We start from the raw sequence: 20,842 nt of genomic DNA on the forward strand, positions 1-20,842 counted from the left end.
TTTTATTCTATGTTGATTTAGTGCATAGCATAGGTTGAACTGGTGCTGTCTTTGATAGTAACTCGTCTTGTTTGGGTACCACAGAAGTGCCCAAGGTATTAAAATGGTTCAGCCCACAAAGCCAGAGCCAGCCACTTTCAGGCGTTTGGGCATTTTACTGTAACTGTTAAAGCTGTGTTGATTTAACACTATCTGCCTTAACTTCCAGGCAGTCCTTTCAAGGTTCCTGTGAAGGATGTTGTGGATCCCAGCAAGGTGAAGATTGCAGGGCCAGGTCTGGGAACAGCTGTTCGAGCCAAAATCCCACAGTCCTTTACTGTAGACACCAGCAAGGCAGGAGTAGCGCCCCTGGAGGTGGTGGTGGCAGGACCCAGAGGTAAGAAGCGAAGAACTCAACCTGGCTGTGCCCATCTCTGCACTCGGGTGGGTATCATGCTCCTGGTCCTACTTGCAAGGGTGGCGATGCCCCTTGTAGGAGCATTTCCCTTGGTTCCCATTCTTCTGGTGCATGCATCTGGAGAGCTGATCCACCTGTGTTGCTGTAAGAGGAGGAGAACTGTGTGCTGCGCAGGGCTGCTTTGAGCAATGTCTTTAAATCGCTTTATCCTAATCTTCAGAGGTTAGAGAAGTGAGATGAGTAAGCATCACCGAGGAACAAACATGGCTTAGGTTTAGGCATAAACAAGTAAATCCAACGTCTCACAGCAGCCTCCATCTGAACCTGGGCTGGCTGGCATAGCACAGCATCTCACCTAGAACAAGCAGCCCCTCGGTCAGGGCAGCCGCCGCTCGCTGAGCACACAGCAGAGCTCTGTTAGCGAGGGCGCTGCTCAGACCATTGCAGGACCATTGCTACAGCCTTGCCCCTCTGTGGAGCATCATCACTAAAAAGATCCCCAGAGCCCAGCAGTGAAATAACTGTCCATCCACGAGGCACAGCTGAGGGGCAACTTTAAGCCCTACTAGAATAGTAGCAAGGGGTAGTGTACAGGTCGCCCCTACTGAACTGTTTAGATGCCTCTAAGTTGCACCTTGCTAGGAGGTGAGAGTCAGTTCACCGCTCAAGTATCGGGTCGTCCTGGTGCAAGTGACTTTCAGGTAACGGTTCTTTAATTTTAGTGGATGAGACGGATGCCCAGGGATCGAGCTCTCCTTTGAAAACGATTTCGGATTTTAAAGGTGATCCAAAGGGTGACACTGCAACAGGTTTGAACTCTTACTAACTACTGGCAACTTTGGCTCTCAGAAATCCAACTGGCAACAGCAAGAATCATCTGGAGGAGGGAGTGGGAACAAACTGTGCTCCTTTTCAGGCTTTGCATGACAACTATACATTTCTTTTGCACTCACTATACTGCTAATCTTTCCTGTGTTTCAAGCCAAGTTGTAATTGTAGACTGCTTTGTGTGTCGATCTGGACTGATATGTCGCATAATCTGCTGTAGGTTTAGCTTAATGCAAATTGAAATAATTGATCCTGCTTTCTTAGGACTTTGGCAGCTTGCAGGGTTCTCCTGTCTAGGCAGTGAGCCTGCCTTTCCTAATACCTGATTGTGAAAGACTCAAATTGGTGAATGCTATGCACTAACAGGCTTTAGGGCTCAACTCTGTGCAGTGAATCCCAGTAGCAGTATGTAATCTTGTAAATGGCAGTTCAGGCAATTATAACCATTACTCATTTTCTTCGTGGGAAGATCTTCAGAGTATTTTGAGCAATTGCTCTTGACCAGGACTGTACAAAAAGGCAGATTTTTTTCTCCAGTATTTTCATGCTAGCTTTTGTTTACAGTGAGAAGATGGGTGCCTAGAGAGCAGTTGATGGCAAAACTATCTTAAGTTAATGGCTCTTAAATACAAAATAAGGGAAACTGATCACTGATCCGTGCCCACTATCTTCATTCAAAAAAATAAAAAAATAAAAAAAAAATTGAAATTTAACTTGTTCCAAACTGTAAATCAGCAGAGCATCTTGGAGCATCAAATGGCTGATGAGGAATTGAGTTTTAATATTGCAGCTGAGAATTGTCTGTTGCTTTTTTAGGAATCGTGGAGCCTGTTAATGTGGTAGACAATGGAGATGGCACCCACACAGTGGTGTACACCCCTACCCTGGAGGGACCATATATGATCTCTGTCAAGTATGCTGATGAAGAGATTCCTCGGAGGTAAGGTGGTGAGGATAAACTTAGATAACCTGAAGAATTTGTGACCTGATTGTGCTCTTGCAGCACTTGAGCACCATTTAAGGCCTAGCTGTGGTCCTTTCTACTAAAACCAGTGCAGCTACATGCACGGCTTCTGGGTTTAGCGGTGGTTTGAGACTGCTGCTTCTACAGCGGTGATGCCAGAGGGGAGGTGTATCTGCACCTCAGCACCGGCTCTGTCTCAGCTTGTCTGCCTGTGATCTTTCTGAGGTTGTTCATCCCAGCGACAAAGCTCTGCTTTAAGCTTTCCTTTCCACTCCGGACAGTTACTGGGAGGGCCATGCCTACTCCTCAGGGCAGTAACCAGAACACTGTTCCGTGGGTTCAGGCACTGCAGAGACTCTGGGATGCGCGTGTGCCCCAGTAGCTCAAAGGCTCCACAGCATGTCAGATCTCCTCTTGAGTTAGCAGTGTCCTGTATCAATCTTTGAGAGAAGGGAAAACTGTCCCAGTGATTGGGCATTGGCTAAAGGCTCAAATGAAGCTGGTAGTGTTGTCAAATGACCCTTGTGTTGTCCACCTGTGTAGTATGTTCTGCAACACTGATCAACCGTGACTTAGGAGGAGGGGTTGATAATGGGTTTCTCTTAAAGTCCCTTCAAGGTGAAGGTGCTTCCTACGTATGATGCCAGTAAAGTGACAGCAAGCGGACCAGGTCTCAGTTCCTATGGCATACCAGCCAGCCTGCCTGTGGAGTTTGCTGTGGATGCTAAAGATGCCGGGCAGGGGCTTCTCGCTGTACAGATAACTGTGAGTAATTGCAAAGCCATGCAGGGGTTGCAACAAATTGTTTCTAGGTGGGATTGAGTGGCTCCTGTATGAAGTCTGCACAGCCTTTGGTGTTCTGAAGACTGGACTGCTGGCTGGGCCTTAAGCTCTGTTTGTGAAGCTCTTGAAATTGCTTCTCTGAGACTTCTGTCTTAGTCATCACCCGTACTATATTCGGCTCATAATTAACCTTACACTCTGCAAATGCCCCAAAAGAGATAAATACAGGTTCTTTACAAGATTACAGAAATGCTGGAATTTGAAATGGAGACAGCCTGCTATCAGTGTAGTTCAGCAAGGCCACGATGTAACATCCACAGTGAGCATTATGTGATGATAACGAGTTTCCCTCAAGGTTGCTTGAAGTCGTAAGCCATTTAAAGAGATATTACAGGAATGTTTTTTGTTTGACTTGGTTATTGCTTTCCCTGAAGTTTCAGATGCTTGGTCTCCATGGCCTCAGCAAAAATGTCTCTGTTTAGTGGGCCATAAAGCACATTTCTCAGCTCTGGCATGCCTAGGTCATGGCATGGCCGGTTGTACTTGCCATTCTGCATTCTTGCTCCCGTGCTGTCCCATCTGCTCAGGTGCTGCAAAACAATTGGCTTTATTCTGGAATGCAAGTGTGCCCTTTAAAGGATCCGGGATATTTATCAGAGCTCCCAGCATGGCTATGGCTGTGAAGATTAAGTTCCACAAGCCCTGCGTGGTGGGAATGCATTTGCTACAGCTTGTGGTTCTCAGCTCTTGAATGTCAAATGTTTCACAGGGCTCTCTGAAAGGAGCAGGCTCTTCTACACTGTACCTGAAATCTCAAGTCCATTGCAGCTTATACTGTAGTCCAGGCAGTTTAAGCCATAAATTATAAATGGCATCAACATGTAGATATGTGTGTGAGCAGGCCTGGAGGACTTTCTAAAGTGCTTCACGCTTTGCAGCTGTTGAGTTGCATTGAAAGCTGGGACTAGCTCTGTCCAAATCATTTTACACAGTACTGATCTTGGTTTTAGATAAGAAGGCTTGATGCTGAAGCTCAGGTCTGTATTGTTTATGCAGCTCTTTAATTCTTCTATTCAGTATACAAGTAGTGTTTGAAGGGACTGCACAGACCTGCTTTTAACTGTAGACCTTGCAGTATCTCAAGAGCTCGATGCCTCACACTGGAGTCTGTTGTCAGCCTTCCTCAGTACTTCCTGACGTCAAACCTTTCAGGGAGCAACTGGGTAAAGCAACCCAGTGCTTTATCAGGATAGAGATGCCTGGTCTAACTCCTGATCTGTGCCTTGGGGACGTGGGAGGTGTTCTTCATTTCCAGCAGCTATATGACAACAAAGCCTAAAATTTCGTACAGTTCATGCAAAGTTAATTAAAATGGCTTGCTACATCTCTTAAAGGTTTTGGTATCAAGCAAAGCCTAGCTGCTGATAGCACTGACTGTTTTACAGTGCTTATAATAGTCTATTCCTAGTACTTTGATTCCGAGCTTCAGTTCTGAACCTGTTTGATACCATCTAAATATGTTTGTGAAAGGTTTGCTATCCTGCTGAAGGAAATCATAACTAACTTCATGGTGCCTAGATCATCTGCTTTGCTTTCCTCAGGACCAAGAGGGCAAGCCCAAGAGAGTGGACATTCATGACAACAAGGATGGCACTTACACCGTGACCTACGTCCCCGACAAAACGGGCCGCTATACAATCGGCGTGAAGTACGGTGGCGATGACATCCCGTCCTCTCCCTACCGCATCCGGGCATCTCCAGCAGGGGATGCCAGCAAGTGTTTGGCTACAGGTGTGTGCTGGGTCCTGTGTATTGCAGTTGTTTGTACTTGGTGTAAAGCTGCCTTCAGAGGGTGTGGTACAATTGACGCAACAGGCTGCATGTGCTCCCTGTGCACTGTCTAATGAGTGTTAATTCTGAAAAAGTGCTAATTTGAGGGGGGGAAGAGCACGAGGGATCTGACTCTGTAGAAGACACTAGAGATTTGTGTAATCTGGCTGCTCTTACAAGAGGGATTTTCATAAAGGTAGAGAACCCTCTATCCCATGGAATGAACAAGAATCTCTTGCATTCTCTAGCAAAATCTTTTAAACCGGCCGGGGTGTTGTTATAAACAGCTAGATGCAACTGAAGTTTGATGCTTATTTTGGCCTAGGTAAGCCCTGTTGAGAATTGCAGTGAGGTTGATTTAAGAATAACACATCTGCACATGTTCACTGCATTCATGCTCTTTACACTGCTAGAATTGCAAGAAGCTTTTCATTCTGAGCAAGAGCAGAATTCGTGCTGTGGGTGAAAGTAGCTGGCTGTGTACTTTAAGGTTAGCAAATCCTGCTCAGGCTGGATATGTTTTCTGCTGCTTTTCTGTCTGGTTGAAGTTGGCCAGAGTACGGACAGACTTTTGGAAGAGGGAGTGGAAGGAGAGATCTTCAAGGTAAAAAGTTACTACAACTCAAAAATCAGTACCTCGGTAGAGGGGAGGAATTCTGAATTTGTTGCTGGTGGAGCACATTTACAGCTTCAGCCCTTGCCCATTCTCATGCAGAGTGGTCATCATGCAGCTTTGGGCTGGCCACCGTGGCAAGCTGCCACCTCCCAGGCAGCAAGAGGCTGTGGGAAGGAGCAGAAGGGGTAGGAACTAGTTACAGCAACATCACTGAATGTTAAGTCCTGTGATTTATAAATAAATATATTGGGCAAGACCAAACTGAACAGGGAAACTTAATCTCTGGTTGTAGACCCGTGAGAGTTGTCTGGGCATTGTACCAACCTGAATTGTGCAGTGAGAGTGTACCCAGTGCCAGACCAGCAGCTGGCTGCTTTCAGGCCTGTTTAAACCAGAAATATGTTGCTGGCACAATGGAAAGAACAGAGCGGCAGGTATCCCCTTTGCTACAAAAATTGTTCAGAGCCTAATGACTGCTGAATCTGATACTGTTCCAAGTAACTCAAGTCCCTAACTGTTCAAAATAACAGTAATGGCAATTCCTCGCAGATGCCAGGTTAAATTTCCCATTTCCAAGAAGTGGCTTTGATTCGCAGCTGCCAAGCTGAAATGCAGTCGCTGTAGGAGTAGCTGCTGGAATACTGTTCAGGTACTAAAATGGCAGGTTTGTTGCCATTTGAAAATGAGCCATTTACCCAGTAACAAGCGGTGGTCAAAAGCAGGAGTATCAAATACATACTGCAAACAAGAGTTAATAGTTCTCATTTAAACACAGCGCTCTTTAGGCTGGATCTGCTTGATTTGGGCATTGTTTCATGATTTTTTTGGACGCGTGGCAAAGCAGTGGAAAATTGTTTGCTGTAAATGTAAGAAGAAGCATGGCCATGACTGCTACTGTGCCATTTTACAGGCTGTGGTGGTGCAGATGCTTGCACAGGGAGTTTGGGGTTAAAGCAGTGATAGCTAAAGCTAAGCCACTGGCCAGGGCAGTAAAAGATAATGCCTGTGGCACTGCATAAAGAGTATGGTGATAAGGGCATATGTAAGGCGCTGCTTCCTTCAAACTTCCTTCTTCTCTATTCTCATCCAGTCTCCATGACTGCAGAGGAGGAGGAAGGTGGGTGGTGAGCTCTTGCACACCGCCAGCCTTTCCTGTGCTGGCCAGTGCTGTGAGGGTCCCTTGCCATACATCTGCTGCCCCAGCAATTTCTGTGGGGCTCTGGTGCCAGGCTGCCTGCCTGGGAAGGCTGCGCTCTGAATGGTTTCTGTAACAAAACTTGCCTTGTAGGTCCTGGGATTGCACCCACTGTGAAGACTGGTGAGGAGGTTGGTTTTGTGGTCGATGCCAAATCAGCAGGGAAGGGAAAAGTGACTTGCACCGTCCTGACACCAGATGGGACAGAAGCTGAGGCAGATGTTGTTGAAAATGAGGACGGGACTTACGATATCTTCTACACTGCTGCCAAACCAGGAACCTATGTGATTTATGTCCGCTTTGGTGGGGTGGACATTCCCAACAGTCCTTTCACTGTTATGGTAAGCCAGCTCTGCTCCACAAATACCTCCCGCTCAGATTCCTGCTTCCATGTTTTATTTAGTGATAGGTTAACTGTGTGTGTAATTTTTTAGGTATTTATTAGCCTAGCTAATGAGTCCTTGTTACTTGCAGAGCTTATTTTGAGTAGGCAATGTGGTTAGGTGAAAAGGGATAGAAACTATCAGAGGCTGAACACTTGGCTGCTCTGAACAAAATATTTCATTTCCTGACCATGTAGTTCTCTTTCTAAATGATGTAAGGGTGGTTGTAATCAGCTTCTATAGCTAATTATTTCAGCTGTCATCAGATACAGTGCTCTGACTTGTCTGTTTTTCACTCTGTAATGTTGACCCCAAACTAAGAAACGGTGTGCAACTCAGTTTGACCCGTGTTTAGGCACTGCTTTCCAGCTTCCCTCCCAAACTGCGTTGTCCCTTTGCTGTGCCACCGGTGACATTCCCCCGTGCCTCAGCCCGGTGGTGGGTACAGGTGGTTTAGCAGCCCCCAAAGCTGGAGGTGGCCATGGTTTTGGGACCGCTGGGAGGGGCGGTGGGGGGAGGAAGGTGTTCAGAAGCTGGCAGGTGCCGTGCCTTCTGTCATGAAATGTGGGAATAATGGCACTGGAATAACGCCTAACCTGCCTTTACCACCAACCAGGCTGTAGATGCAGATGCTGCTGCCGTGCGGTCACAGGAGACAGTGGGTGCGCCCCCCGCTGGATTCCGCCCTTGGGTACACAATTTTTACATTTTTTGGTTGGTTTCCCCCATCTGTGTTCCATTTCAGATGACGGCCTGCTTCTTGGGACTGCTTGATTCTGTCTGGTCATTGTATTCATTCTTTCTGTTTGATCAATTGTTCTTGGGATCCAGACCTGCTTGTTCCATGTTGCTTGAAGGGAATCTCCAAGTAAACTCTCCATAACCTTAAACACGAAGAGGATCATTACGCCCACAGCTTCTACTTCTGCAATGTCTCCTGTTAGCAAAAGCAACCTGACTGCATTGCTCTGTTTTCCCAGTAAAATAGCACCGTGTCTTGAGTCCAGAGTCGCATTGTGAAACTAGTTTCTTTTGTCAATTTTGTGTTGCAATCACCCTGCCACATTCAAATCACTTTCTCTTCCAGGCCTTAGCAACTAAATCCTTTCAGATGGAGCCACTCTGGGTCTTGTGTGCACTACGTTGTCTCCCATGCTCTCGTGTTCCATTTTGACCTCACTTTTTTCCAGCATGCCTCCCATCCACCCGCACCGTGTTTGATTTGCTCTGCTCTGCCATGTGGTGGTGTTGTGGAGGAAAGCTTGACTGGCCGCTGCTCTAGCTGGGCCCAGTCCAGGGGCTGCCTGACCACCATAATCACTGCGCCTTGTCCTGCTTCTGCTCGCGGTGGAGCTGCTCAGAGCTCAGCTATCTCGTGCCTACCTTCATCCACAATGTGACTGACCCTTTTGCTTCCTGCAGGTGACGGAAGAAGCTTATGTACCGGTTGGAGACATGAACGGCATGGGATTCAGGCCCTTTGATATGGTTATCCCCTTTGCTGTAAGGAAAGGAGAAATAACAGGTACCCAAAGGACACAGAGTCTCCGGAGAGGTTTTGCTCTTTGTTAGCGTGTTTAGCCGTTTGCAGCTAACAGTCTGTGTGGTCTAGGCCGTAGCGTGTGGAGGAGAATTGTATTGTGCCAGTAACTTAGTTGCTTAATTTCACATCAAGTGGCACCCGCTGAGGGTTAAGTGGGATACACCCATGTGCTGGTTTGAGTTAAACGAGGGAGTTCTTGGTGCTGCCATGGCCCTTGGCGCTAGGCTGTGAATTACCGTGCTGCAGGACCTGCTGCTGCTTTTTACCCTCTGGAGCGGCTATATACATCCTTGATTATCTTTGAATATATTTTGTGCAGATGCTGAAAAAAAAATCTAATCTTGCGTCCCTGTCACTTCCCTTCTCCAAAGCAATTCCCTTCTGCATGAAACTTCATCTGGCAGCACCCCAGTCACACAAAGCCCTTGTGCACGTGGGCTGGGGCCCCCTTGCTCTCTAGCTCAGCAGTCCCACCCCGAGCCCTGGTCTGCCCCTGCTGAAGGGATTCTTGATCTTAAAGAGGGGGTGCCTTGTGATGAAGTACATCAGTGCCTTTCCTGGGGCTTGCCATGGAAATTCCAGTGGCTGAAGCAAACAGCTCTGCCTGTGGAGTTTGTAAGGTCACAGGACTGTTTGCCAGATGTCTACCACTGTGCTGTATTCATGTAGCTTAGTAGAAAGCATGTCTGTTTAGTGTTCCCATTAGTCTCCTATTTGTGCCTGTGGGTAAAAAGTTTAACAATTTAAAATGCTTGTTTAAAAAGGCTGGACCATTCTTTGTGGGTGGGAGAGAGGAAGCAGGCAGTTTCTCCTTTTGTAACTCACATGGTGGCTTTTTGTAGGTGAAGTACACATGCCCTCTGGAAAAACCGATACTCCAGATATTGTGGATAACAAGGACGGCACAGTAACAGTGAGATATGCTCCTACTGAAGTTGGACTGCATGAAATGCACATTAAATATATGGGAAAGCACATCCCAGGTGAGTCTCATAACAGACACACAGATCTGAGTCAAGTGTCCTGATGCATCTTTTCCCTGTTAAGGTTTCTGTAGCTTAGTCGTACGCACTGCAGTAGAAGCTGCCTAGGACATCTTACTGTTCAGCAGCAGTTCATCTGCAGACAGTCCAAAGAGAATCGAAAGCAAAGGAGTAAGTGCAGGCACACGCGAGCTTCCATTGTGGTTTAATAGTACCAGCCAGGCTTAAAATGGATTTTGGTTTTGGAAGCTAGCTTTTGTGGCATTTTATTATGAAGAAGAAACATACAATTTTCTAACTACCATTTTTTTCAGGTTGAAATTTACTGCCTTGGTGCTCAACAAAACTAATAGTTACAGTACATGTTTATCCTTAAAACTGCATTGGCATAAAAGCTGTCATCTGTGGGGAAGACTAAGTGGTTAAAACACTATAGTTACTCTTTCCATCTCATTGCAATAAAATAAAACACTCATGCAGGCTGTGCTGTAATCTTTCTTTCTTCCTGGCTGCTTCTTAACAAAGAGAAACCACTGCCTTTCATTCCCTTTCTCTTCTCTTCTTTTGTCCTTAATTCACCAGCTCCACAACCGGCGCTCTGCCTCGCCTGGCAGCTCACGCTGCCCTGTAATCACAGGCATGTCAGTTGCATGGGGGAAAAGGGGCAGCCCCATGGCAGTTTGTGCAGACATGGGACAAAATACCATCAGCACTGCTGGTTCTGCTGGTACTTGGAAACACAGGATAACGGCTGAAACAGGGAGCTCAGATAATGTGATGCACAGTGCTACTTCAGTATCTGCAGTAGTGCGTGTGGATGTAGCACCTCAATAAGTGCCAAACTGTCTGACGTATTGGCTCAGTGAGAGCACTGGCCTGTGCCTGGCCAGAAGGATGATATGCTGCAATGCTTCCTTCTTGATGGCTATCATGAATTAAGCTTGCTTCTGTCTCAGCTGCAAAATTTTGTTTTGGACTTGAGAGCTATCTGTGCCTTTTTTCTTGAAACTATTATTGGCTTTTGATGACTGTACTTTTGTTCTTGTGCACCAGCTTTACTAATCTGAGGCTGGCAAATGTGTTTCTGGATACCCTTCAAATTCCCTAGTTCAGGTTCATTGAGTCAGGCAGTGTGCAGTGCTCGTTCCTAATTCTGAAATAGTGAAATTCAGGATTTGTATCTGAACTGAAAGAGCGCTTCTCTGAGTCATGTTCTGATGTAATGTGCTAAATATAAACTTGTGATGCGCAAGACCCTTTTACGACATCATTTAAGCTTATCTGTGGTGATTAGAGTAGCACTTTGTCATGACTAAATGTGGAACAAATTGTGGAGAGGTATCTTTTGAAGATGAAAGGGAAGGATTATTCATTTTAAAGTGCCCTAGAGTCATGCAAAGGTTCTTCAAATACTAAATGGTGAGAATGGCATTGAAAAATGTGGGTATATTCATAGCCTAAGATTCCATTGGGTCAGAGCAGCTTGATGCCTGTTTCAAACTTGTAGTCCAGGCCAACCATCCTTAAAAGTGCTTCTTGCTTTTTTTCTTTAGAGAGCCCTCTGCAATTCTATGTGAATTATCCAAACAGTGGCAGCGTGTCTGCTTATGGGCCTGGCCTCATTTATGGGGTTGCCAATAAGCCAGCGACCTTTACCATTGTCACAGAAGATGCAGGAGAGGGTAAGTCTGTTCTTTAAATCCATCCTACTCTAAACTAGAAACTTCTAAGAAGTGTAATGTGTGTCAGCCTTAATTTGAAGCATAATTTGCATTCATTTGTCCAAATAAGAATCTCTGGTATAATACAAATAATGGTTTATGCAAATACAATGCAAAATGGCTTTCATTAAGCTGCATCTTCTGTGCAGTGACAACTGAACTGTTTTATTACTTCTTTCTGAGAGAAGTAGACTCGGATATGGTACAAGGTACAAATAGTTCACTTGATTAAAATTAAGCTGAAGGCAGCCTAGATTTGGTGGAATATGAGTAGTGGATGTAGAATCACTATTAAGTAAATCTAACAGATCGAATGGTTTCGTGGCCTTGATGGATTGGCCTGAGCTCTTTTTGCTGCTATCCTTGGAAAAGGTAGATCTGAGCTGCATTTCCAGTACCAAGTACTGGATCTTCCTCTTTAAAAGTCGTTGATCTTGTTGTGCGTGAAGGTTTACAGCAGTGCTGTTTTCCTTATTTCCTAGGTGGACTGGACTTGGCTATTGAAGGACCTTCAAAAGCAGAAATCAGCTGCATTGATAACAAAGATGGGACGTGCACAGTCACATACCTGCCTACTCTACCCGGGAACTACAGCATACTGGTCAAGTACAATGACAAGCACATCCCAGGCAGCCCGTTCACAGCCAAGATTACAGGTATAAAGCTTAGACTTCTGGAAGCACTTCAGAGTGAAAGTTAACCTCTGATAGCATGGGGGGCTGGTTTTCAGCAAGAGCATGAAGTCCCCTAACTTGTTCTGCATTTAACCCCCTGATATCTTGGATTCATTTATCTTTATTTCCACAGATGATAACAGAAGACGGTCCCAGGTTAAGCTTGGTTCTGCTGCTGACTTTTTATTGGACATCACTGAGACTGATCTCAGTCTCCTAACAGCCAGCATTAAAGCCCCATCAGGTCGTGATGAGCCTTGTCTTCTGAAGAGGCTGCCCAATAACCACATTGGTAAGTTCTGATAGTCTTCATCTGGGAGCAGTTTAGCAACCTCTACTCCAGTTTTCTTTGCTATGTAAAATGACTTAATTCTTCTCTGCACCTTCCCAAAAGTATGTTGTCAAACCAAATGGTTGTCGTTGTTTGGTACGGTTGGTGAAACACAGAAGGATCTGAATACTGACCTTTTCTGTTAGCATTCCAGGCTGTGACTGAGCTGCTATTTGTCAGCATATGTGAATGGTTTTGTGGCCCATTTGAGAATAACACTTCAACATGTGTAAAGAGTGTTCTTTCAGTATTGCTTGGTATGCTTAAGGCTTTTTAATCAAGTAAAACATGCATAAAAAGTGAGTAAGTTTGTCACATTTCTCTGCTTTGTAGGTATCTCATTCATTCCACGGGAAGTAGGAGAACATCTGGTTAGCATCAAGAAAAACGGGAGCCATGTACCAAACAGCCCTGTAACGATCATGGTGGTCCAGTCTGAGATAGGAGATGCCAGACGAGCGAGAGTTTTTGGACGTGGTTTGGTAGAAGGACGAACCTTTGAAATGTGTGACTTCATTGTAGACACAAGAGATGCGGGTTAGTTCCATTGCACGGGACTGTGAGTTGCTGTGAGACACGCTCTCTGAAGGACAGCATTGTCTTCCTCAGCAGGGAATCCCCAGGTCACAAGCTGCAAAGCAGCAGATCTGTTTGTAATGCAAAGAGCACATTAAGCATGCACTGTTGTTCTCAGTTATTAACTTCAGGCAATGCTATGAACTTCTAAAGTGCTTTGTATTTTGGCCAATGTCTTTCTTTACAGCCAACAGGGACTGTCACTGAGGCACTGACAAAGCTTTTCTTCCATTTGATGGTGCTGATTCTAGAATCGTAGTGTACAGCAAGAAGGACATGAGGAAGATATTTTCCTGTTGGTTTGACGTGGAGCCTTGACTGCAGTCTTTGAAGCTAACTTTTCAATGTTAATGAAATAAAAGGGATATGGTCAGAGCGTTTTAGGAGCTGAATGCATTCTGTGCATTCATTAAATGTGATCTGACCTATGGGGACTACCAAAGTACTATTAAGACATCATGCAGTTCCTGCATACCCATTCTGAAACAAGCTGGCTAATGACTAGCTACTGCTTTGGGTTTAGACTATATTATGTCAAATTTATGATACAACTGTAGAAATGTGACGTTAACTTAACTATTTTGTAGGTTATGGTGGCATCTCGCTGGCAGTTGAAGGACCCAGCAAGGTAGATATCCAAACCGAAGACCTTGAAGATGGAACTTGCAAAGTGTCCTATTTTCCAACTGTACCTGGCGTGTACATTGTGTCTACTAAATTTGCAGATGAACATATTCCAGGTAAGCAGGAGTGTTTGGCACCTTTGTTTAGTGCAGCAAAGGTCTTACCTAGCTGGCCAGCACGCTGGAACTGTGGGTGGGCTGTGTGATCTGGACCATACCGTAAGTCCTGAAGATTTGAGGAGGTCTTACCAGTACCCTTCAAGCAGGCATCCAAAACTGTTCTAGTTACATGGCTGTATTTCACTGTAAACTGGCTGTAAAACTTCCACTGTGATACAGTGCAAGTTAGAGGAAGCTTTCACTCCTCCCCTTGATGCAGTGTGTAGTGAGTAAAAGAGGAATGACTTGCTGTGGCACTTGCAGGCAGCCCATTTACTGTGAAGATAAGTGGTGAGGGAAGAGTTAAGGAGAGCATCACACGAACAAGACGGGCTCCCTCTGTTGCAACAGTTGGAAGCATATGTGATCTGAACCTAAAAATTCCAGGTAAGCGACATTCTTTCCCCGTAACCATAAATTGCACTTGTATAGTGTAGGTGTACCTGAAGCAATGGACATAGGAACTTCAGTGTTAAGTCATCCTCGTGTTAAGGCAGTGTAGGGAAGAAATACTGGTAGTATGGTCTCTATGAACTGTTAAAAATATGCATAACCATGATCAGCAAATGGAGAAATAAATAACAGGGAGACCTTAATCTGTTCCGCGTAAAGCAAGCTGGAGGATGGGCTGCACAGCTCAGCCTGTCTCCAGGGTTTTAAGATAATCTGTTAAGTGTTTGTACTGCTGCTTGGCAAATGTGAATCATAGACCAGTATAAGCTGGCTGTGCTTATCCAGCCTTTTCGTCTGCCTTTGTAGCACCTGGAGAGCTGCAACTGGTCGGGCTTGCTGCTCAGCAGCATGCATCTAGCTCACAGTACAACCTAGCACCTATGTACCTGTTCTGTCATCTGTGCTGTCATCATTATCACCTGAACTCAGTTTCTGCTTCAAAAAGCAAAGTACCCAGCCCGTTTGTCACTCTCTTCTGCATTTTGTATTCTGTTCTTGTTAGAAATTGACTGCGCGGACATGACAGCCCAGGTAACTAGTCCCTCTGGAAGAAACTTTGATGCAGAAATAGTAGAAGTTGACAAAAACACCTATTGCGTCCGCTTTGTACCGCAAGAAATGGGAGTTCACACTGTGGATGTCAAATACAGAGGGCAGCCTGTGCCGGGCAGCCCCTTCCAGTTCACCGTGGGGCCGCTTGGTGAGGGTGGAGCTCATAAAGTGAGAGCTGGAGGCCCGGGGCTGGAGCGTGGAGAGACAGGCATCCCAGGTGAGTCCTCTGCTCTTGGGCTTCAGTGCCTGGGTCTGCAGTGCAGTGCTTTGGTTTCTGATGGCCTTTGTGAAAGTCCTGCTTCTGAGAGCCTGAGCGGAGCTCAGTGTAACACTGCAGGCTCGCCCCACGCCTGGGGGTGGTCAGTGGAGAAACATGTGCAAAGAAATAATACTGCTGCATCGTGCAGATGGAGAAGCTCACAGTATGGAAACCCATGTTTGGGTGACTGCTCTCAGAATGAGTCTGAAGTTGTTAGTGTACTATTCAAAGCTAATAGGCTAATTCAAGGCTCTTGGAAAAGCTGCCAAGTGTTATCACCCAGCACCGTGGCTCAACGTACCATTTCTCATACACGTAATTATGGGATGCTGCTATTAGAAAGGGGATGTCTGTTAGAAGGAAGCTGAAACCCAGCAGCAGTGAGCTTACTCTTATGTATGCTCTTGTGTGTTTCAACAGCTGAGTTCAGCATATGGACACGGGAAGCTGGAGCTGGAGGACTGTCTATTGCAGTAGAAGGCCCAAGTAAAGCAGAAATTGCCTTTGAAGACCATAAAGATGGATCTTGTGGTGTATCATACATAGTTCAAGAGCCAGGTACACAGTAAGACCAAAATGTACTGAAATAAAACTGAAAGCTGTTTCCAAAGACATGAAGGAAACTCACTGCATCTTTTCTCCCCCCAGGCAACTATGAGGTGTCCATAAAGTTCAATGATGAGCACATTCCTGAAAGCCCCTACCTGGTTCCAGTCATCGCCCCGTCTGATGATGCTCGCAGGCTCACTGTCACTAGCCTTCAGGTGAGACATAAGGAAACATCTCCACAACTTGCCACAGAGACTGATTTCGTCCTTGTTCTCTGAGACCAAAATGGTTGTCCTTTCTTCTTAGGGATAACCTTGCCTTGGTTGGTGCTTGTTTTCAAGTTCAGCTTGCAGATAGGGAGAGGTTTTTGACAGTTAGCCTCATGGTAACTTAGGCCAGTAGAGTTGGTCCAGCTTTAGCTAGCTAGGATTTGAAGGCAGAAGGCTAAAATAGGTCTATTACAGGTAGTAACATTTGAGAATTAAAAATAAAAGGCTCTAGAAGCAGCACTGGTAGAGCTAAAACTTGATTTTCCCCCACAGTTAGCTAGGGGAGGCCCAGTTACAACTGAAGCATGAAAATGAACAAGCAGTGATCATGCTGATAACTAAGTTGCTGTGTCAGCATGTGCGCTGAAAAGCTGCGTTTCTGCAGGTGAGACAGTGTAGGCCTGCTTGGTCAGGACATTACTGCAGCCTTGTCTGAGAGCTGAGCATCTGCACAGGCAGATGGATAAGGCCCCCCGATGAAGTCAGAGCACGAATTCGCTCTGGCTGATGTCACGAAACCACAGTCACAGCGCAGATAATTCATGAATGGCAGCAAATCTGTAGGAGAGAATTCCAGCTTTGTAGTTGGTCCGGGTTCATCTGTTAACCTTACCATTATTTTTGTGTGTGTGGTTACTTGCATTAAAGTACAAGTAACATTAAAGGTCTGACTTAAACCTCCAAAGCCAGAAACTTGGAAAGGAGACTGAGAGTAGAGTGTGTGTCTAAATATACTGTACCTCAGTCCTCATTGAGTGGTGACGAGCAATTAGTACTTCAGTTGAGGCTATTTTTGATGTGCCTGTACTGGACTTTGCCTGGGCTTCTCCACCTTCTCTGTGTAAACAAATGGTGACAGCCTGTTCCTGTAGCGTCTCTTCTGCCAACGAGTTACAAGGGCGTTAATTAGTCACTGTGGTATTGATGTTTCTCTTGTGTTTCATTTAAAGACTCTTTGACAGGAATACTCACTTCAATTAAGTCCTGGAGAGGCAGATAAAGCTGAGTATTCTGTAAAGGAGCTCCGTGTGCAGCATCACTCTGCTAAACCTGCATCAGGGATTTGCTTTGTATATTGTACCTCAGTTCTACTCAGTTGCATTTATTTACCTCTCCAGGATTTAGTTGAAAATGAAATCAGGTAACGTATGTTCAGCATAAAATATTACTTCTAATAGCTGCAAGAGCTTTCCTCTAGCTGTGACGAGCAGTGCAGCATGGGTGCTGAGCTGAGTCACCTTCCAGCAAGCAATGCTGCACAGCGCCGATGGTCTGACAGCACAGCAACATCTGGTTTCGTGCTTTAAATTACTTTCTCATTTTAAGACATCTTGTGGTGGCGTTCTAAATGTAGCCTCTTGTGGCAAATATAAACATGCCTATTACTCTTTCAGACAACTGGATTATCAGAGGCTTTTCCCCTGAATGAATCTGGAATGAATGAATGGGCTGAAAATGGAGCTATCACTTAAACATCCTTTAAATCAAGTGCCTGCGTACAGGGGTCTGACCTCGGTGATAATGGGTGACTAGTCTTGTAAACCTGCCTTTGCCTGATTTGGCAGAGTGTCATCTGGCTTCCAAAAATGGTCTTTTACTATCAAAAAAAAATCAACTGAGTGGATGTAGGTGACTTAAATCAGTCACTCCATAAGAGTTTAAAAAGAATAGAGAAGAAAAAACTTCTGATTTGAGAGTTACTGTTAAGTCATAACGCTGTCTTTTTGTTGAAATCTAAAAAATTATGTTGAAATGGTTATTTCCCTGTCACTAATCTTAAACAAAAGTTTAAATTTGGTAATCTGACTGTTGCATTCTCAGGAGTCTGGATTAAAAGTTAATCAGCCAGCATCCTTTGCTATAAGGCTGAATGGGGCAAAGGGCAAGATTGATGCTAAAGTCCACAGTCCCTCCGGAGCTGTAGAAGAGTGCCATGTGTCTGAGCTGGAGCCAGGTGAGAACAGCTTTACGTTTATCAAAACACATGGGGTGACTTGCAAAAACACTCTCCCAGCCTCACAGTGTCTGGATTTAATCCCTTGGCTTGCTAATAGTGTACCCAAGGAGTGAGCAGCTTGCTTGGAGAATGACTTCTCCTTGTCAGCAATTTCATTAAGAGCTGTTCAATCAAGTTTACATTCATGTTCTTCCTAGATAACTAATGAAGTGACCGAGTCCTAACTTGTGTAAGATGCTAATATTTAAGGGCAAACTCTAAAGAGTTTTTGCATGAAGTCTTGGCTTGCCAGTGAAGGCACAGCGATATTATTCGTAAAGGAAGGGGGTGAAATATGATGTGGTTGTTGAATTTAGCCAGTGAAGAAGTTTATTTTTCAAAGCTATGCTTCCATCTTTGACAAATAGTTTATTTTTAACTTGCACTCCTTCATATGAAACATTAAGGAAACTGAATATAAGCAAACGCTACAGAAAGCTCAACAGCTGTTTCAGCAATGAGGTTTTCTTTTTCAATTGAAGTTTGAATGAATTATGGTCTGTACCGTGCCAGTCTAGCTGTAGTCCAGCTGGGGAAGGTCAGTCACTCCTCTGGGTTAATCAAAAACATGAAATATTAGCAAATTGCTGGATAACTCTTAAAGGTGCCACGTCTGTGGTGCCAGAGCAGCACGCTCAGCCTGCTGGTACAACTTGACTTGCTTTTTCCCAGCTGCTTTTCGTAAGGAAGCCCAGTGTGCTGCTCTGTCTGCCACTGACAGGTTGGGCTGTGATTCAGCTGTCACCTCTGGTTTCGCGGGTGAGGCACATAGCCCTGAGACTCACGCTGCTGGCTGGATGACAGCTGAGATCAGTTCCTGGTAGACAAGGTGAAAATGCAATCCGTGACACCTCCTGTGATAAATACATCGTTTTTCTACTTAAATAGGAGCGTAGCAGCTTGTAAAGCCAAGTTTGCTTATGTTGGGACCAAAATATGTTGAAACGTGGAAGCCTTGCTTGGGCTGCTAACCAGCTCCGCGTTGGGTTTAGTTGCTGCTGCTGTCATCTCCGAAATGTCAGAAAAGCCTCTTCTCTCCTGCAGACAAGTACGCTGTTCGGTTTATCCCCCACGAGAACGGAATCCACTCCATCGACGTGAAGTTCAACGGAAGCCACGTGGTGGGCAGCCCCTTCAAAGTGCGCGTTGGCGAGCCTGGGCAGGCGGGCAACCCTGCGCTCGTCACGGCGTACGGACCGGGCCTGGAGAGCGGTACCACGGGTAACCCTTCTTTTAGAGCTCCTGTACAAACCTGTTGGCCTTCTGGCTTTCTTGAAGGAGCCAGAAGCTGTTTGTAGGCGTATTTTTACATGACTTGCTCTGCTAAGGCAGCTGAACTAACACATTCTCTGCTGACCTGGGTGCAGACTAATTTTGCTTTCTCGCATGCTCCTGAAGTCTCATAACCATCACTAGCAGGTCTGCATGCTACACTGAGCCTTAATAAACTTAAAACCTTTGTAAAGCAGCAACTGCAGCAAAAGTTCACTTGAGCTGGTTAGCCGAACTCTGCTTAGGTGGTCCCCCAGAGCTCTGGAGATGCTTTGGCCCTGTTCCACACGTGAACCTGCAAGGGACGGAGGCTTTTGCAGAGTTACACAGCTGTCAGAAAGCAGTCAGTGACTGCCCTGCATGTATGCTCCAGAGTGGGCGAAATACTGGGGGGGAACAAATGTAGTCGATTAGTTTTTATTTTCCTTTGTCTTGAAACTTGGTAATGAGAAGTAACAGCAAAACAGGGTTTTTGGAAGCTTTTCCTGTAGTGAATGCAGTTATTCAGCCGGCTGACTAGTTTAAGGAGTCTCATTTAACTTGCATACCCCTGTTAATCAACTGGGTGCGAGGGTGTACCCAGTTAGCTTTTCCTTAGTGCTTGCACCTCTAAGAAATGTCAAGTTAAATGTAACATGACGTGTAAAACCTAGGGAATATGATGAATTGTGTTCTGTTCGTAGTATTTCATATATGCTTCAGATGCAGCATGAATACTGACACTACTTGGAAATCTGACACCTATTTATCTACTTTGGCTGCCCCATCTGACAGTTCTCAACTCAGAAATGTAGATATTTTTTTTTTTTCATTTGTATGATTTTGGTCTTTGTAAGAAAATATGAAAGCATTCCAGAATATGCGCTTTGATTTCTTTAATTGTGTGCTTTTGTGGGCCACACACAGGTGAAGAGCAGAATAAAGCTGTTTTTTTTTCCCTTTGATATGCAAGGCAGCAGCTAGTTCCCTTTATGCTATCCACTGCTGTCTTTTGAGGATTCTATTTATACCTTTTTTTTTTTTTTTTTTTTTGTCCCTGGAAGAAATACTGTGTTTATTCAGCCAAAGCTTGTGCTGTTCTGGAGAAACCAAGCAGTTAGTTTTGGAAGCGTATGGATATACCGTGTAAAATAAAGATACTGCAGCCTGCGCTGCTTTAATAGGTGGAAACAAAAGCACTCATTAATACTAGCCACTGATGCATCAGGGGCGGGGGAATTTTCCTCCATCTATAAAGGTGCTTGGGGTTGTTTTTAATCTAAATAGACTGTTTAACTTCAGCAAGGTTACTCTGTGCCCCCTTGTTGAATCCTGGCCACTGCTAAGGGAGCAGCATTCTCGAACAATGGCCCAGTGTCAGACCCGGATAGCTGGGGGCTGAGCACCTGAAACGTGTCCCCCGGGAGCCTCCAACAAGGCAGGCCTTCAGCGGGGGCACCGGGAAAAAGCCGCGGCTCCTGAGCGAGGAGTCTGCAGGGAGAAGCTGTGAGGCTTGCTGCTCTGGGAAATTAATTTTCCTCCAGCTTCTGATGTATTAATTGGCAGAGGCTGTTTACTGTTAGCAGCGTGTGGGAGGGGACGGGGCTGCACCAGGAGCGCTCTGTGGCTAAGCAGTGCGTGTTGCAAGCTGGCTGCCCGGCCTCCTTGGTAAGGCTTCCTGCTGCCACGCTTGGGGACGGTGCCTCTGGGAGCTCCGGGCTCTTCCAGCATTGCAACACAGCGGCTGCTTGTGCAGAAAGGCTAGAAACTTCCCCGGGTTTGCCACCACACATACATGCTTCAGTCTCTCTGTAGTAAACTTTCCCATAGCTGTCTTGGTTCTGATGGCACTCGAGCCCTTTATTCCTTGTCAGCAGCGTCTGATACAGCGACCAAAGATCGTAAAT

The 20,842-nt window shown here is 45.5% G+C and overlaps 1 protein-coding gene across 5 annotated transcripts in view; it reads left to right on the plus strand.

Annotated features, from left to right (window-relative positions):
- The window catches only part of FLNB (filamin B), an 88,105-nt gene that overhangs the window by 62,686 nt on the left and 4,577 nt on the right, over nt 1–20,842 (plus strand). For 2 of the 5 annotated variants that reach the window (XM_083795239.1, XM_083795241.1), the window contains exons 28-46: nt 209–376; nt 2,042–2,165; nt 2,798–2,954; nt 4,574–4,763; nt 6,707–6,954; nt 7,613–7,687; nt 8,419–8,521; nt 9,382–9,522; nt 11,076–11,204; nt 11,726–11,899; nt 12,051–12,209; nt 12,582–12,785; nt 13,412–13,564; nt 13,871–13,993; nt 14,562–14,828; nt 15,291–15,428; nt 15,519–15,634; nt 17,510–17,642; nt 18,729–18,905. In XM_083795239.1, coding sequence (XP_083651365.1) covers nt 209–376; nt 2,042–2,165; nt 2,798–2,954; nt 4,574–4,763; nt 6,707–6,954; nt 7,613–7,687; nt 8,419–8,521; nt 9,382–9,522; nt 11,076–11,204; nt 11,726–11,899; nt 12,051–12,209; nt 12,582–12,785; nt 13,412–13,564; nt 13,871–13,993; nt 14,562–14,828; nt 15,291–15,428; nt 15,519–15,634; nt 17,510–17,642; nt 18,729–18,905 — 2,979 coding nt within the window. Of the gene's footprint in view, nt 1–208; nt 377–1,119; nt 1,207–2,041; nt 2,166–2,797; nt 2,955–4,573; nt 4,764–6,706; nt 6,955–7,612; nt 7,688–8,418; nt 8,522–9,381; nt 9,523–11,075; nt 11,205–11,725; nt 11,900–12,050; nt 12,210–12,581; nt 12,786–13,411; nt 13,565–13,870; nt 13,994–14,561; nt 14,829–15,290; nt 15,429–15,518; nt 15,635–17,509; nt 17,643–18,728; nt 18,906–20,842 lie in introns of all 5 variants that reach the window. The other 3 variants (XM_083795240.1, XM_083795242.1, XM_083795243.1) reach the window with 2 other exon arrangements.

This window comes from Anser anser (genome assembly GCF_964211835.1).
Source record: "Anser anser genome assembly, chromosome: 12".
NCBI classification, from domain to species: domain Eukaryota; kingdom Metazoa; phylum Chordata; class Aves; order Anseriformes; family Anatidae; genus Anser; species Anser anser.